Here is a 17293-nt window from a genome sequence, read left to right on the forward strand (position 1 = left end):
TTGCATGTTCCTACCCAACAGAGCTACACATCCTTGTTTTTTTATTTAAAAAAACTTGGGTCCAAGGAACAGTTGTTATTTCCGGTCTACTTATTCACAGGTCCTTTTTCCATTGTATTGAATGCCCCTTTCCCAGTTATCGGAGAAGAACCATGAAGAGCCGCTCCACAACTCCCCCTTTGCACGTCCATGTGGATGAAAACCCCTGTCCATGTCCATATTAAAAAGGGTCAGAAAACACCACCACCTGCAAAATCCCAGGTATGAGTGTGCAGCTGGGTGTTTGTAGGGGCTCTATCATGAAAGCCCCAGCCCCCAGAAGCACCAGTGAAAACCCAGCCCTCTTCCTACCTTGCAAAAGAAGAGCAGGCCCAAATGGTTTGTTTGCTTTACTTTGCAGCTCTTGTCACATTGTGTAGATGCACAAAATTTGCATCTTGTGCTCATGGGTGCCATATCTTCCTGCTGAAAGACTGTTTTTGTTTAGTGCTTCCTTCAAAATCAATACCACTTCCTCCCATTAATACAAATTTCTATTTGAAGTCTTATACATTAATTAAGGAAATAATTGGGGGGGGGGGGTAGGATGGCAAATGTCATGGCAGAAAGGGGATTTTTTCCAAACTGTGCTGAAATTAAAATGTTTGTCCAGTTTACATTTCATGGTAAACCAAATTTGGTTTGTTTTGCTCCTTTTCGCTAGTGCACAGTCCTCCATACACCAGCAGCAGTTTAGTCATGCTGGCCACTTGACCCAGAAAGCTGTTTGCGGACAAACTCTGGCTCCCTTGGCCTGAAAAGCGAGTCGAGCGCTACACCCCATAGTTGCCTTTGACTGGACTTAACAGTCCAGGGGGCCTTTACCTTTACCTAGTGCATGAAAAAAGCAAACTGTGTTCCTTACCAGGGATGGTGGTTTGCTTTGCTCAAAAGACAAGTCAGTAAGCTAAGAACAAACCTCGGCTTTATCCATCAAGATTTATGGAGAGCAAAACAAATCAAGAAAGCTGGTTCAGCTAATGCTGAGCTATTGATTTGTTTCTCCCTAGTGCTTGTGGGGAGAGGAATAGTGGGTGCAATGAACTCATGCCCAGTAAACCATCCACTGTCTGGCAACTTGGGTACTCCAAACCAGCAGAAACAGTGGAACCTATGCATTTACCATGGAGAATGAAACTTGTATAATCCCTAAAAAAGGTTACACCCCACAGCTGAAGAGCAAACCAACAGCTAATTACCGCATTTTTCGCTCTATAAGACGCACTAGACCATAAGGCGCACCTAGTTTTTGGATGAGGAAAACAAGAAAAAAAATATTCTGAATCTCAGAAGCCAGAACAGCAAGAGGGATCGCTGCGCAGTGAAAGTAGCAATCCCTCTTGCTGTTCTGGCTTCTGGGATAGCTGCGCAGCCTGCATTCGCTCCATAAGACGCACACACATTTCCCCTGACTTTTAAGGAAGGAAAAAGTGAGTCTTATAGAACAAAAAATACGGTAATCAAAAACAGTAAGCCCACAACTTAGGTGGGGGGTTACTTTCTGGGGATAACACCTAAAGTCAAAATTGTGTATAGTCAAAACCCATTAGGTTCAGTGATGTGTGGGATTACCAAAGTCATTTTTCCTGGAGCCCCACCCACTTTCTGCCCCTTTTAAAATCCCCCCCCCCATATGTGTAAAGTTGAACATGCACAAGTTAAATGTGTGTATGTTGTGGGCTTTAATTAACAGAGCTGCCAAAATGGGTGCAGTTGAGTTGAGTTTAATGCCCTTTCAATTTTAGCACATTCTCATGCCCAAAGCACCTTGTTGAATCTTTCTTAACACATGCAAATATTGTGGGCCACAGGAGAATTGTAATTTCATCTAGTCATGTGAAACACCTTCTGTTGTCTTTCTAAGAGTTGGTGTCTTGTCTGCGATTCTGTTGTCTACATACATGCGTTTTGGCCCGAGGCCTTTCAGCAGTAAAGGTCACTTTCAAAGATGTATTGCAGCCTACCCATTCAGCATCTTCAGGTTCCTGGTAAGTCCTGTAGCAGGTGGCCCTGTGATCAGATGCAGAATCATGTGTTTCCAATTCACAATCAGTACTTTGCTGCAGCTGTGACCTAAATCTTTCCTACCATACACTAGATCTAATCTTCCCAGGGTAACTAAGGCCCACCTTGCATCATAAGAGACTAAGAGACATGATGATGTCATAATGATGCTGACTGACAAAGAATAAAGCTGCTTTCAGGGGTACCATACTCCTCGCTATGCGGTACCTATATTTCTTTTTCCTGAGCATGGTTACTGAGACTGCACTGTGATGTAGAATGTGAAGCCTTTTTCGTGGTACAGTTTGTTGGAATAGTTCTGTTGGGGGCTTCCAGTTTTGTTGCACGAATTTTAGGGGTGGAAGTAATCTCAGCAAGTGTTTTGGGCAACTAAAACCGTATACTACTTCTCTCTCTCTCTCTCTCTCTCTCTCTCTCTCTCTCTCCCCCTCTCCCCCATCCTCACAGCAAAAGCACAAGCAGAAAATGAAAGGGGATACCGTGAATGTGCGCCGCAGTGTTCGAGTAAAAACCAAAGTCCCCTGGATGCCCCCAGGCAAAACATCTTGCCGAGAGTCATCATACAAGTGGGAGGTAGGACAGCTGCTGTTTCTTTTGCAGCCTAATAACAGGCCTTTTCAGAAGCTGAACTGGGAAGAAGTTGATGCTCAGCCATAGAGCGCATGCTTTGTGTGCGGAAGGTCCCAGGTGTGCTGAAGCATTCCTGGCTGAAATCCTGTAGAGTAGAGGTTTTCAACCTCTTTGAGTTCATGGCTCTCTTGACCAACTGCATTCTTTCTGCGGCTCCCCTGTGGGGAAACACGCTCAGAGCCTCAGAAGTCCAGTTATGTCACCCCTTGCCCCTTGGAGACTGGCCCGAGGTGAACATGAGGCCAGCATCTTACCTTGGAAGACAGCAGTGGCAGTAGCAGGTGCTGCCGGACCTGCATGGCAGAAAGGCTCCCCTTTGGCGCTGGGCACTCAGCTCCCAGGCAGGCATTGCACACAGCAAGCACAACAAAGGCCAGCGCAATGCCTGCCTGGTCTCCCACTTGTCTGTGCATTCCCAACAGCAAGGGCCAGTGGACTGGCTTGCTGGGCTCCCCTGTCCGCTAACTTGTTTACTCCGAGACTGCCTCAGCTCCTGGCAACCAGCACCCCCTGGCCAGCCCCAGAAGCACCATTCACTTGTGGAGATTGTAGCCAAGACCATTGAAACAAACAGCTGTGCAAGTCTTTGGGCATCAGAAAAGGTAGGGAAGGAAAGAGAGACAGAGGCCAGTGTTGCCAGCGGCACCCCTGACCATCATTCAAGGCACTCCAGGGTGCCATGGCACACTGGTTGAAAACCACTGCTATAGAGCATGTTGGGCAGTTCTGAGCTAGATGGACTAACTGTCTGTCTCTGTATAGGCAGCTTTTTATGTTGGCCACCTTGCCAACAGTTATTATTTATTAAATTTTTTATACTGCCCTCCATCCAAGGATCACAGGGTGGTTTACCGTATAAAAACAGAAAAATACATAACATAAGAAACGAAAACAATAACTCTTCCCACCCTTTAACTAGGTGCTGCCTGGCCTCCTGGCCCTGTTTAAAAGGCCATAGATGGTTTAATCATCCAAAGGCCTGATTATAGAGGAATGTTTTTGCCCAGCACCTAGTTGATTCTCTGGCTTCCCATGCTCATGAGCTATATGTACCCACCCCCAGGATTTCCCCCAGGAAGAGCTTGGGAATGAGCCTCAGGTTTTTAAAAGAGACGTTTGCTTTTATGAAAGTGTTGTTCTTGTTTTTAATATATAGAACAAAAAACTAAGTAAAATAAATCATTGGGTTGTAACTTCCTGTGGTATACGACCACAGGGAGCATTAATGGCTATGAATAAGATCTATGTATTTTGGTACATGGGTTTGGGTTTGAGGATCGTGAAAAGACAGTGGAAGTGTTTGACAATTTGGGGGTCTAGGTCTGTATTTTGGGACAGGAGGGTGAATCTTCAATGCAAATGCTTTGGTATGAAAATCTTCTTGCATTGTGATGGGGCATTCCCTTTCCCCTGTGCAGTGTAAAGGAGATGAAGGTTTGTGACAGCCACCATAATCTTCAAGACTCTGGTTCAGCCATGGAGCTTCTGTGCTCTATCTGCTCCTCTTGCACCCTGCTTGCCCTGGGTGCAAGAAAACTACTGAACTGTGATTAAAAAGTTAGCAATAACTGAGTAAATTCAGCAGTAATAACTATTGAGATATAGAAAATATGTAGTGGAAAAGAAAATCTTGAAGTGAACCGTGGAAAGGACAGGGGGATGTCAAAATTAAATTTGTATTTGGTATTTAGATCATCATTCAGTGTTCTTATTGTAAAATGAAAATGATAGACTTCTCTGCGACCCTTCCCCTCCGCAGGGAGATGGGGCTCATTCGAATGGTCCAGCTCTGCCACGTAATGGATCCAAAGGGTTTCCAGGGAGGGTAGGGGATGTTTTATCCCATGTTGATGGCCTTTCAGCTGATTCCCTGGTGGTCTGCTGGAATGCAGAGTTAACCAGGGCTGTCATTTGTTTGGCTCTGAAGCACCCTCTCCCGATTGCATGGGTCCTGGACAGTCCCGTGGTTTTCCCCCGAGCTGAGGGCAATGAGGCAATCGCTGAGACGGCTAGAGCACCGGTGGTGGAAAACTCATTCTGAATTGAACAAGACACAGGTTAGAGCTCAACGTCGAGCCTACCAAGTGGCGATAGCAACAGCAAAGACTTTCTTCACCACCTCTATTGCATCTGCAGAGAACAGCAGCAGGAGACACTTTCAGGTGGTTTGCAATCTAACAGCCTCCTTTGCCATTGGGGCCTGGTGAGGACCCCAAGATCTCCTGCAAAGATTTTGCTAAATTCTTTGCAGATAAAGTCACTCAGATTTAGAAAGAGGTAGACTCCACTGTGGGAGCAGGGCCGGGGCGGGAGAGTGCTAGGGTCCTGTCTAGTTAAGTTGCATGGGATCAGTTCCAATCCGAGGATGTGGACAGGCTGATTGGATGAGTGAAACCAACCACCTGTCTCCTTGATCCTTGCCCATCCTGGCTCATAAAAGCGAGCCACGAAGCACTGGGGGATGGGCTCTGGGGGTGGTGAATGCTTGTCTCTGTGAGGGAGCCTTCCCAGGCCTGTGGGAAAGAGGTGGTTATTAAATGCTTCTTTAAAAACCATCTTTGGACCTCACCGATATGACCAACTATTGCCCAGTTTCAAATCTTTCATGCTTGGGCAAGGTGGTCGCTGAACAACAGGTGGTTGCTGAACAACTCCAGGCACGCCGGGAGGATAGAAACCATTTAGACTCCTTCCAGTTGGGATTCAGGCCCCATCATGGGACTGAAATGCCCTGGTCTGACTCGTCAGTGATCTCCAGTGGGCTAAGGACAGAGGTGAAAGCAGTTTCCTGGTCCTGCTAGATCTCTCAGCGACCTTCGATACCATCAGCCATGACATCCTCCTGGACTGTCTAGAGGAGCTAGGAGTTGTGGGCAGTGTTATGCAGTGGTTCCGCTCCTTCCTCCTGGACCATGTCCAGAAAGTGGTGTGGGGGGATCAGTGTTCAGACCCATGGCCTCTTACTTGTGGGGTGCCTCAGGGCTCTGTCGTCTCCCCTGTGCTTTTTAACATCTACATGAAGCTGCTAGGAGAGATCATCAAGGGCTTTGGGCTAGGTGTTCGTCAGTATGCGGATGATACTCAGCTCTACCTCTCCTTCAAATCAGAACCAGTGAGGACGGTTAAGGTCCTGTGTGAGTGTCTGGTGGTGGTTGGCGGATGGATGGCAGCTAACAGATTGAGGATGAATCCTGGCAAGACAGAAGTACTGTTCTTGGGGGACAGGAGGCGGGCAGGTGTGGAGGACTCCCTGGTCCTGAATGGGGTAACTGTGCCCCTGAAGGACCAGGTGTGCAACCTGGGAGTCATGTTGGACTCACAGCTGTCAGTGGAGGTGCAGGTCAATTCTGTGTCCAGGGCAGCTGTCTACCAGCTCCATCTGGTACGTAGGCTGAGACTCTACCTGCCTGCAGACTGTCTTGCCAGAGTGGTACACGCTCTGGTTGTCACCTGCGTGGACTACTGTCATGCGCTCTACCTTTGAAGGTGACTTCGAAACTACAACTAATCCAAAATGTGGCATCTAGACTGGTGAATGGGAGCGGCTGCTGGGACCATATAACACCGGCCCTAAAGGATCTTCATTGGCTCCCAGTGCGTTGCAGAGCACAATTCAAAGTGTTGGTGTTGACCTTTAAGGCCCTAAACCGCCTTGACGCAGTATACTTGAAGGCGTGTCTCCACCCTCACTGCTCAGCCCAGACACTGAGGTCCTCCTCCAAGGGTCTTCTGCTTGTTCCAGGCAGAGGGCCTTCTCGGTAATGGCAGCCACCTTGTGGAATGCCCTCCCTTCAGATGTCAAAGAAATAAAGAATTACACAACTTTTAGAAGACACCTGAAGGGAGGTTTTTAGTGCTTGATGTTTTATGTTTTTATATATGCTGTAAGCCACCCAGAGTGTCTGGGGAAACCCAGCCAGATGCATGCGGAGTTGATCACATCTACTTGAGTGAAGTAATCTTCCAGTTCAGCATTTCCATTTTAACAATGGAGATGGGAACTGACTCATGTTCTCTTCTTTGGTACAGTCCTGGAATAGTGAGTGACACGGCATGACACCTAATTAAAAAGTCATCAGACAAAATAACTGAGGACCAGTCTGTTAATAGCTATTTGACATGATAGCTGAATTGTGGGGCTGCCCTTGAGGACAGGAGGGCGTGGAGGTTGGTGCAGAATGCAGCTGCTGGGTGGTAAGTGGGGCAGCCCCATGAAACCATATGCCACTGGTCCAGAAAGCACTGCATTGGCTGCCAGTGAGCGACCGGGCTCAATTCATGGTGTTAGTACCAGCATATAAAATCCTGAATGGATTGGGATCAAGGACCTAAAAGAGCAATCATTCCTCTTTACCAGGGAGTTTGATGTCTGAACGACAGTTTTCCTGGCAACCCTGAGATCACAATGTTTTTAACTGTTTGTAGAATGAGGAGTGCCTGGCGTGCTCTGGTCAATGGGGTCACGAAGAGTCGGACACGACTAAACAACAACAAAAAGAATGATTTTTAAAAACAGGTTTTTTAAGAATAGTTTGTTGTTGTTGTGTTTTTTTTAATCCTCTCGTGAGAGGAAAGGTGTAAGAAGCAAAATAACAGCCTCTATCCTATCCTCCTCAATCAGGGACCAACCCATCGCCTGGAAATAACTCCTCCAGATTCAGATAAGTTACTGTCAGTGCTCCGCTTGAGTGATCTTTCAACAGACGAGGAGGACGCCATTCACTGCAAAATGGACAAGTACGAGAAGAAGATAGGGAGCTTAATGAACGTGGTGGGCACCTTGAAAAATGAGGTGAGGCAGTCAGAGTTGAGTTGATATTTCTTCTTCTTCCAACATGTTTGGAATTCACGTTTGGAATTTTGTAGAAAATGATGTGGCACAACCCCCTTGTTAAAACATATTGTGGTGTCAGGGTGAATTGCGTGAAGATTTTTGCCCCATCCTTCTGCCAGTCAATTTCATTGTTTAAACCTGAATTTGAAGACGAAAGAGAGGAAATAGGGAACCTTTGGCACTCCTAATGTTGCTGGATTCCAATCCCATTATCCTTGACCACTGCCCATGCTGGCTGGGAGCGATGTGAGTTGGGCATCTGAAGGGTCTCAGGTTCCCCACCCCACCTATTCTGCCCCCTTTTTTTTTACCCCGTTTAAAAAAGACAGCAGAGAACAAGAAAAGGTGCCTGATGATAAGTTTTCCAAAGCTAGCAGAACAAAACAGCTGTAGCAAAATTAGCAGGCTTCTATTAAGAGGATTATTGACTTGCTCTTCATGTTCAGTAATGGCTACTATGTAAATTGGTATAACGTGTGTTTCCATGTTCAATTGACAGCTTCCAAATTGCAGCCCTATAAGAATAAGACCTGGGGGCATTTAGTCTAGACGCTACGGTACGCTGTAACAATGGAACAGCTCCAAGTACAGGGGTTCCGTTCAGGTGACCAGTGTTCACTTTCTGCATTATTAGAGCCTACCTTCCTGTTGGGCAAAGCAGAATTTGTTCCACTTTGAATGGGCTGGATGAATGGGCAGAATTGTGATATTTCCTCTTTTACTAAAATCTTGCTAAATTTGTTGGCCAAAGTTTTTTTATTTTCTGATATATTGTGGGTGAAAAATTTCTCTCTCTCTCTGTTGAATTTGTTAGATGTGTCCTCAGATCTGTCCTCAGATCAAAATGCCAAAGCGGGATGATGGGCGATGTGTGGCTAAGCGTCTCCTTGAAGAGCAAAAGGAAGAGCTGGACGAGGTCACTCAGGAACTGGTGGAGACAGAGCATGAGAACACTGTTCTCCGGCGCAATATTGAACGTATGAAGGAGGAGAAAGACCTTAGCATGTAATTAAGCCTTTGACCCTTCCTATCTCTGTATATCACTGGGTTTGGGAGAGCAGCTGTGGGCAAAGCCCATGGCCCTTTACAATTTACAGGTGGTTGTGGTCGTGGGTTCTTATCCTCTCTTTTGAAGCAGGGTTATGATTTTTACACTTGGCCTCTTTCGTTGGGAGCAGCCTCGGTCTGCTTCAGAGCAGCAGGGCTTTCTTGGAATAACTGATCTGAACCATTGCAACCAAATATCCCTGACATAGCCAGGATTCAGCAGTACGGGTGGAAGCCGCTGAAAATGGCAGCTGTATTGTATGCACTGTTTCTCCTGCACCTGCTACTGTGGGGCCTGTGTCAAACCAGGGGAAATGCCCCCATTTGTCCCACACAAGTGCTCATAAGCACCAGCAGAACTGTCAGTAGAGGGTCAAACTTCTCATGATAGACTGCAGCTCCTGGGCAGCTAAGAGCATTTGGGGGATGTGGTGTGACCTACGCCTTCTGCTGCTGTTGTGATTATGTTGTTCAGGCTCAGTCTAAACATGTGGCAGAATCCTGAGTTGGTAGGCTGTGCTTCTTAATGGTGAGAGGCAAGGAATTCTATTACTTTAAGTACCTCCTTGGGATGCGGGTGGCGCTGTGGTCTAAACCACAGAACCTAGGACTTGCCGATCAGAAGGTCGGCGGTTCGAATCCCTGCGATGGGGTGAGCTCCCGTTGCTCAGTCCCTGCTCCCGTCAACCTAGCAGTTCGAAAGCACGTCAAAGTGCAAGTAGATAAATAGGTACCGCTCCAGCGGGAAGGTAAACGGTGTTTCCATGCACTGCTCTGGTTTGCCAGAAGCGGCTTAGTCATGCTGGCCACATGACCCGGAAAAACTGTCTGCGGAAAAATTGTCTGCGGACAAATGTCAGCTCCCTCGGCCAGTAAAGCGAGATGAGCGCAGCAACCCCAGAGTCGTTCGCGACTGGACCTGTCAAGAGACCTTTACCTTTTTACCTCCTTATAATTGTTTCAAGATTCCTTATACGTTTAAAACTGGCACATCAGGGGCGCAATCTCCAGCCTAGTGTCTTTTCTAGCCTTTTTCACAAGGCATAGGGGATTTAATAAAATTTAGGTTAAAAAATGAATAAATAATAATCCTGTGCCCCCCGTCCCATGCTATTTGAGGATTAACACATTATTCCTTTCCAGACTTCAGAAGCGGCACTTGATGCACGAGAAAGAATGCTTGATGTCCAAGCTAGTGGAGGCTGAGCTGGATGGAGCGGCTGCTGCCAAACAGATTAAGGCCCTGAAGGATGCTATCTGCAAACTAAAATCTGTATGTGCCAGTCCAGAGTAGTGCATAGAAGCAGCTTTTCAAAAGGTGGTGGTTGGGAGCATCCCCAAGGAGGAGCAAGCGGTTTCAGTGGAGAGTCTGGTGGCTTGCCTTGGTCTCTTGATTGGGAAAAGAGCAAAAGTGTGACAGCCTGCTCCCCTGGCCGTTCCCAGGTGGTGTTGCTTAAGCTTGTCTAGATGTACAGGGAAGATGAGGTGGTAACACTACATTGTGCACCACTTCAGAGTGCAGGGGGAGGTTGGATTTGGAACCCCTGGAAAACAGTTCTGCTCATGAGACAGGGCATCCCTTGTGTCTTGGTTCTCTTTTTCTCCTGATGTACCCACTCCCACTCCAGAAATCCTATCCAGAGCACTGGGTGGACCCTCCTGAACAATACAGAACCTGGCAGGGGAAACCGAAGGGAGAGTTGTAGGCCTGGGTGACATATTGATATATTGCTCAGGACTGGTATGAGAGGGAGACCACGATGGTGGTTTCACTCAGCAGTTTATCGAGGATGAAACCGCTGCCGCCTCTGCTACCAGCACCCAGCATGCTGAGGGGGAAACAAACTGCTGTCGGGCGTTGAAGGCAGAGGGACTCCAGAGTGGCGGCAGTTTCACCAGTGATATACCATCAAGTGAAACCGTCATCGTGGTCTGTCCCTCTCACCGGCAGTGGGAGAAACTAGCTGCATCAGCGAGGCATGATATAGCTTGTTCCTCCCTTTGCTTCCTTAAACTGCTTGGCTGAAGAGTGCGCCTCTGCCTTCACCTCAGCCAATCAGTTTTATGGAGCCCCTGACCTGCCACTGGCTCACACAAGCCAGTGGCGGGGTGGGGGAATCTATTAATGTGCTCCCCAGCTGTGAGAGCCCCATATCGGCTCCTGCTTGCATGTCAGTATGAGCATGATTGCGGCTGTTCAGATGGGGAGGTGCAGGCTCCATCACAGTTCTCCACTTGGGTGCACGGCTGTGCGCCGCTTAACGGAGATGTTGAAAGGAGCTCCCACTCGCCTGTTAGACTTGCCCCCCACTCCATTAGACTCCCCCCACCCTGCCTTGCGGATTTAGCCCAGAAGGGTGAGCTGTGTCTTTCTTCTCAGGGTGAACAACCATCCCACAAAGAGGCAGCGTGCCTGAAGGAGCTTTGCAAAGGACACCCCAAGGTCTCTGCTCCCTGTTGGAGCTTGCTCAGCCCACTGCAGGCAGGAGCCTTTCCACCCTCCAGCTGATGAGCAGGCTGGGGCCAGTTGCATTGGCCTCAGCCTGTGAGGTGCTGGAGTCAAAAGCGCCTCAGCTGCTGCGGTGAGAGCTGCTGCAGTTTCGTCCAGCGTCTCACCGGCTGGGGCCAGTATAGCTTCTTTCAACATTGCAGTTTATTACCAAGTAGAGATGTTTGGGTGTTGGAAACCTAACATCACCCAGCCCTAGAGAGTTGGCAAAAATTGCTTCATCTCCTCTTTTTGTTTGCAAATACCACTGTTGATTCTGAACTGCTTCAACTGAAGGAAGGACATCTGATTACTGAAGGCACCTGTGGATTCAATTCAATAAGTTTTGAATCTCCCTTCCCTGTTTTATTAAACAAATGCAAATAGATACACATCAAGGAAAGGGGTTCAGTCCCAGCCCTTTACCTGCTGTGCTGGTCTTTACAGTGTAGGTTTTTATTTGAGGAGGGGAAAGCCCTAAGCATATGATTTCTCCTCTACTCATCCATCCTTCTATCTTGTTCTTCTGTGTGTACAAACCAGACCCTCACAAATGAGGGCACCATGCTTCCTACATAATGTGTGTGTGAGCTTCCAGGGGCCAGATCCTTACCAGGAAGGGACTAAGAGAGGCAAGTCTTGCAAGTAAAGGAGGGAACTTCTCCAGTGCTCTGACTTTGCTTGGAACCAGGAACTTAGAAGGGAAGAAGGAGGAGATTTGCAATAGCCTTTCAAGTACCCAATCTCAGACTCCCACCTTTAGTCCTGCTGCTTAGGCTGTGTGATCCTGTTCCCATTGCAGCAGCAACAGAAGATTAAACTTTGTCCTCCTGCCTATTGGCTGATGTCACAAGCGATGCCAGCTGATGGGTAGATGGGCACAGTTTGCAGAAAAACTTGTGGCAAGCATGGTTTGAGTTAAAACCTGGCCAAGCTAAATTGTGCTCCTTGCATGGTTGTAACAGTTGACTGCAGCAGTTCAGTAAGTCTTCTGGTTCTCAAGATCCATATTAATATGGGTGCTAATTCCTTCTAGGAAACTGCCGTGCTGATTTTATTTACAGTAGAGGACACTGTTTAGTTCCTGGTGTAAGAGTCAACTTTTGTATGTGAAATTGGGATAAGTTGGAGCAAAATGTCTTGGCGCTTGCTCCACACCTACAGTTCTCAATAACTGTGTGTACTAAAAAAATAATAATTTCCAAGTACAGACTTTGCTTCCTAATTAAACAGTGGCATCTTTTTATTCAATCCTACATCTTTAATCAAGTTATGAATTGATCAGTTAATATCTGCAGCTCTGCTCTGCTAATCTTAGATTTCACTGTAGGCGAGGTGGCAAATATAAAGCACTGTGGAACAGTTTATTTTTAAGTACCTGAATAGCAGAAATAGTATCCAAAACTTGCCCTGAAGCTGTTTACACATGTAGCTGGCAAAGCCTTGTTGAATAAAGATTTGGAAACTGTACTGCTGGATAGCAAATCTGATAGCCTTGGCTTTGGTTTTTTTCTTCCTCCCCCCAGGAAAAGAACATGACCGTCTCGGACATCAACACACTTACTAGACAAAAAGAACTGCTGTTGCAGAAGTTAAGTACTTTTGAGGAAACCAACCGTACGCTCCGAGACCTGCTTAGAGAGCAACATGGTCGAGAGGTGAGTGAGGACCGAAACACCTGCTCTTTGGTACTGATTCCTACTTTTCTTTGGATTCGACCTAAAGAACTGTGTGCGGAGCAAACACGCCTGCTAGTAGTTTTGCACAAACAGGGTAGTAGAAGTGCATAGTGCTGTCACGGGTAAATTCCTATCTGGTTCTCAAAGTCTGCTTATGCAAGAGGAAGTGCATCTTTAGGAAGCTGTCTTCTACTGAGTAGGCCCACTGGTACATCTGACTCGTCTCCCTTAGGGGTAGGTATTGTGGTGCCTCTAGAATTGAGATCAGGGGTTGGCAACCTAAGGCCCATGGGCCACAAGCAGCCCTCGGGGGTTGTTTAACCAGCCCATGAGCCGCCCCTGAACCGAGCCACCTGCGCAGCACCAGAAATCGCGTCTGCACAGACGCCGGAAATCGCTGTTGAACCAGCTCTTGCTAGCCATAGCTGTCATGGCCAGTGGTCAGGGTTTGGTGGGCGTTGTGGTCCATCATCACGTGGACAATTGCAGGTTCCCTATCCCCACCCTGAGTCTTCAGATTTTGTGAGCCCTGTTTGATGCAGTGCTTATACACAAGGTGTAGAGCAGCCCTTTGGTGTGACAGAAGGCACCTCTGGATTACATTTTCTGCGTTATGATTGTGTTTGACTATCTGGTATGTTACACCAGAGAATCCTAAACTGGTCCAAGAAAACACAAATTTTCTGATCAAAATATCTAGGCAGATTGCAATGCTGATCAGTCTCACAGTCAGCTTGAAGTGTCTTGGATTGCTTGTTTTATGTTTGCAAAAAGCACAAGTCTGAAGCTGGGATATTTTTGGTAGGGAGTATGGTGATGACAGGTGACCCTAAACAGCAAGGGAAAGAAATGCAGAGCACAAGGCTTTTCCTTTCCTGCATGCAGCTTTCGTTAACTTGCGTGTGCACATTCGTGAGGTAGTAGCTGTTCGAAAAAACAAATGGCAAGGCTTTTGGGATTCAACATGTGGCACCAGATGCCACCCGAACTTAAATGTGCAATTGGCAAGAGAAACGGTTACAGCAGGGGTAGCCAACATGGTGCCTCCCCCATTTTTCTGGACTCCAATTCCTGTTGTGCCTGAATATGGGCCACTCTAGTCTGACAGCTACTAGAGGGCACCGTCTTGGCTATCCCTGGGTTACAGTTAATACAGTACTTCCGGCTTTCTATACTCTCCCCCTAGGGATGGCCACCTCAATTTTTCCATGGTGCCCTTAAGACTTAATTACCCTTTCCCAACTTTTAAAAAAGATTTTATGATTGTGTGTGGTGTTGAATTGTATTTCTTTAATTTGCTGTTTTCATTTCATTTCTTTAATTTGCTGTTTTCATTTCTGATTACTTTAGAATAATCTTGGAAGCTCTTTAATCAAAAGCCTATTAGTCTCCTGTATACTGTAGTAATAACACACACACGCAATTTTGCTTATTTTGTACACCACTGTAGTGTTTCATAATGTTGGATTTGCTAGCATTAGGGAAAGGGCCACAAAGCGATAGTTTTCTTTTTCTTTTCTTTAATTTTTTTTTATTAGGTTTTACAATTTAAATTTATCATAGTCACATAAATCGTATAAAAACAAAATTCAAGCAACTCCCCCCCCCCCCCCGACTTCCCTCAACTTCCTCTTTCTGGCTTTTTGTACATATAATACTACTGCTTACATTATGTTATGTTACCTTTGTAGTCTTTTATTTACATATATTCTAATTACTATCATTTTATAATATGTTATATATATATGGCATTGGATCCATTTCAGTCCGGTTTCCGTCCTGGTTTTGGGACGGAGACGGTTCTGGTTGCCCTAACAGATGATCTCCGTAGACAACTGGATCGAGGTGGGTCAGGACTGCTGATCCTTTTAGATTTGTCAGCAGCCTTTGACATGGTCGATCATGATCTTCTGGACCGCCGCCTCGCAGACGTGGGGATACAGGGCATAGCCCGTAACTGGCTGTGCTCTTTTATCTCTGGTCGGGGACAGAGGGTGGCACTAGGGAGGGAAATGTCGTCGCGCTACTCCTTGGTGTGTGGAGTGCCGCAGGGCGCAATTCTCTCCCCGATGCTTTTTAACATCTTTATGCGCCCCCTTGCCCAGATTATCCGGAGCTTTGGGCTGGGCTGTCACCAATATGCTGATGACACTCAGCTCTATCTGCTGATGGATGGCCACACCGACTCGGCCCCGAACACACTGACCAGATGCTTGGAAGCTGTGGCTGGATGGTTTCGTGGGAGCCGATTGAAACTAAATCCTTCGAAGACAGAGGTCCTATGGCTAGGTCGGGATGGCATGGGGATGAGGGACCAACTCCCTTCTCTTGCAGGGGTCCAATTAGTGCCATTGCCTTCCGTTAAGAGTTTGGGTGTAATCCTTGATGCCTCCCTTTCCATGGAGGTGCAGGTTACAGCAACAGCCAAGGCGACATTTTTCCACCTTCGCCGCATCAAGCAGTTGGTCCCTTACCTTTCCCGCCCCGACCTGGCCACAGTGATCCATGCGACGGTCATCTCCAGGCTTGGCTACTGTAACTCACTCTACGCGGGGCTGCCCTTGAAGCTGTCCCAGAAACTCCAGCGGGTACAGAATGCTGCAGCGAGGCTCCTCACGGGGTCCCTGCCATGGGAGCAGATTCACCCAGTGCTTCTCAAGCTGCACTGGCTCCCAGTGGAGTACAGGGTCAGATTTAAGGTGCTGGATTTGACTTTTAAAGCCCTTCACGGCCTAGGACCCTCGTACCTACGGGACCTCCTCTCCTGGTATGCCCCACGGAGAGCCTCAAGGTCCATAAATAACAACACCCTAGTGGTCCCAGGCCCTAAGGAAGTTAGACTGGCTTCAACCAGAGCCAGGGCCTTTTCAACTCTGGCTCCAGCCTGATGGAACGCTCTGCCTCATGAGACCAGGCCCTGCAGGATCTGATTTCTTTCCGCAGGGCCTGTAAGACAGAGTTGTTCCGCCTGGCCTTTGGCTTGGAGCCAATTTGATTCCCTCCCTCCCTCGCTCTCTTTCTTTTTTCTTTTCCTTCTCCTCCTGCGATGAGGCTACATTTTAATATTTTAATGTTCCATTATTTTAATGTTGTATTTTATTTTTGTTTTTAAGTTGTAATCATTAATCTTGTTTTATTATTGCTTGTAAGCCACTCTGAGCCCGGCCTTGGCTGGGGAGGGCGGGGTATAAATAAAAAAATATTATTATTATTATATCATTGCCATATACCGTAGTTTTCTTTTTGGTACAGAAGTCAGCGACACACACGCCCCTTTCAGAAGCAACACCATCATTGCTCTGCAAAAGCCAGCTCTATAGGAAGAGGGATGGATTTTTTTTTTAAAAAAAAACCTTCCATGAATCTTTTTGGTTTCTTCCTCTCTCTCTTTAACACTTTCTGCAGAAAGACTCTCAGAAGTTGGCTGAGCAGCAGGCGCAACTAATGAAGAGGCTTACTGAAGCTGATGCCGAAAAAGCGGTAAATATATGCCAGAAATTCAGTCTCTATGTTTATTGCCTGTATATTGAAGGGACTTAAGATTATGTTCTTGAAACAAAATGCTGAGTTGCAAGTTACATTTACATATTTCAATTAGTTATCCGCCCTTCATCATAAGTTCATTGGGTTGGGTTACATCAACGTTTAGATATGGAGCCTCAGTTTGCTCACTTTCCTGTTTCTTCCTTTACTTTGCTGTTGCATCTGTTAGATTATAAGCCAGCAGTTAGAGCAGCTTTGTAAACAAGTGCAAAACAGTTACTTGCCTGCAAAAGAAAATGAATAATACTAGTCTGCTTTTCCAGGAGGGGTGGTGGTGGAGTGTTCCATCCCTCCAGCAGCCTGCTTCATTTCTGTGCTGGGCACAGGGGAGGAAGAAGCCCTCTGGCACTCCACCACCGGCCCACTCCGTGGCCTACATGGCATTCCTTCTCACCTATGGCTACCAGGCTAGTACTTAAATACAAGATTGACGTTGGGGTTGCTTGATTGTTTCAGTTGTTGCACATCACCAAGGAAATTTTGAACACTTGACAAATAATTACGATCGTCAACCACTGGTTTTCTGTTTTGCAGCAATTGGTAAAAAAACTGCAAGAGAAAGAAAAAGAAGTTGATGATCTAATGGTTCAGATACAGACGGAAAAGGTAAGTTTTTTCCCTGAGGCATTTTATGCTGTGAGATGATGGTGATGATGCTGATTCATTATTTCTACCCTGCCCGTCTGGCTCGGAAACGTCTACCTGGCTTCACAGTGAAATTGGGGGGCAATAGGGTGAAGATTTAGAGAAGCTGAGCTTCATCTTATGGACCTGTTTCCCTCCCCGCCCCCTTTCAGGACCAAGCAAAGACCGCATCTGAACTCTCCAAATCCATGGAAGCAGTGAGGGGCCACCTGCAGGCGCAGCTGCGCAACAAAGAAGCCGAGAACAACCGCCTGCAGATCCAGATCCGGGTACAGTACCTTTGCGATATTGAGCAAACAGTGCCTAGTGCTCTTCAGTCAGCCAGATGAGGTGGTACAGTGGACTTCTCAGGTTGTGGGGCGG

At 46.9% G+C, this 17293-nt stretch overlaps 1 protein-coding gene and 1 long non-coding RNA gene across 2 annotated transcripts in view; one reads left to right on the plus strand and one right to left on the minus strand.

The window, feature by feature from the left end:
- Positions 1–433, minus strand: part of LOC310754967 — a 26040-nt gene extending 25607 nt beyond the window's left edge. Inside the window, exon 1 of the long non-coding RNA XR_014544117.1 lies at positions 352–433. This is a non-coding gene — a long non-coding RNA (uncharacterized lncRNA). The remainder of the gene's footprint in view (positions 1–351) is intronic.
- Positions 138–17293, plus strand: part of ODF2 (outer dense fiber of sperm tails 2) — a 33679-nt gene continuing 16523 nt past the window's right edge. The window contains 10 exon segments of the mRNA XM_083597282.1: positions 138–202; positions 204–261; positions 2512–2637; positions 7316–7486; positions 8343–8533; positions 9719–9848; positions 12590–12721; positions 16148–16222; positions 16820–16891; positions 17083–17199. Coding sequence (XP_083453408.1) covers positions 153–202; positions 204–261; positions 2512–2637; positions 7316–7486; positions 8343–8533; positions 9719–9848; positions 12590–12721; positions 16148–16222; positions 16820–16891; positions 17083–17199 — 1122 coding nt within the window. The 5' untranslated portion in view covers positions 138–152.

This window comes from Podarcis filfolensis (assembly GCF_964270895.1).
Source record: "Podarcis filfolensis genome assembly, chromosome: Z".
NCBI lineage: Eukaryota > Metazoa > Chordata > Lepidosauria > Squamata > Lacertidae > Podarcis > Podarcis filfolensis.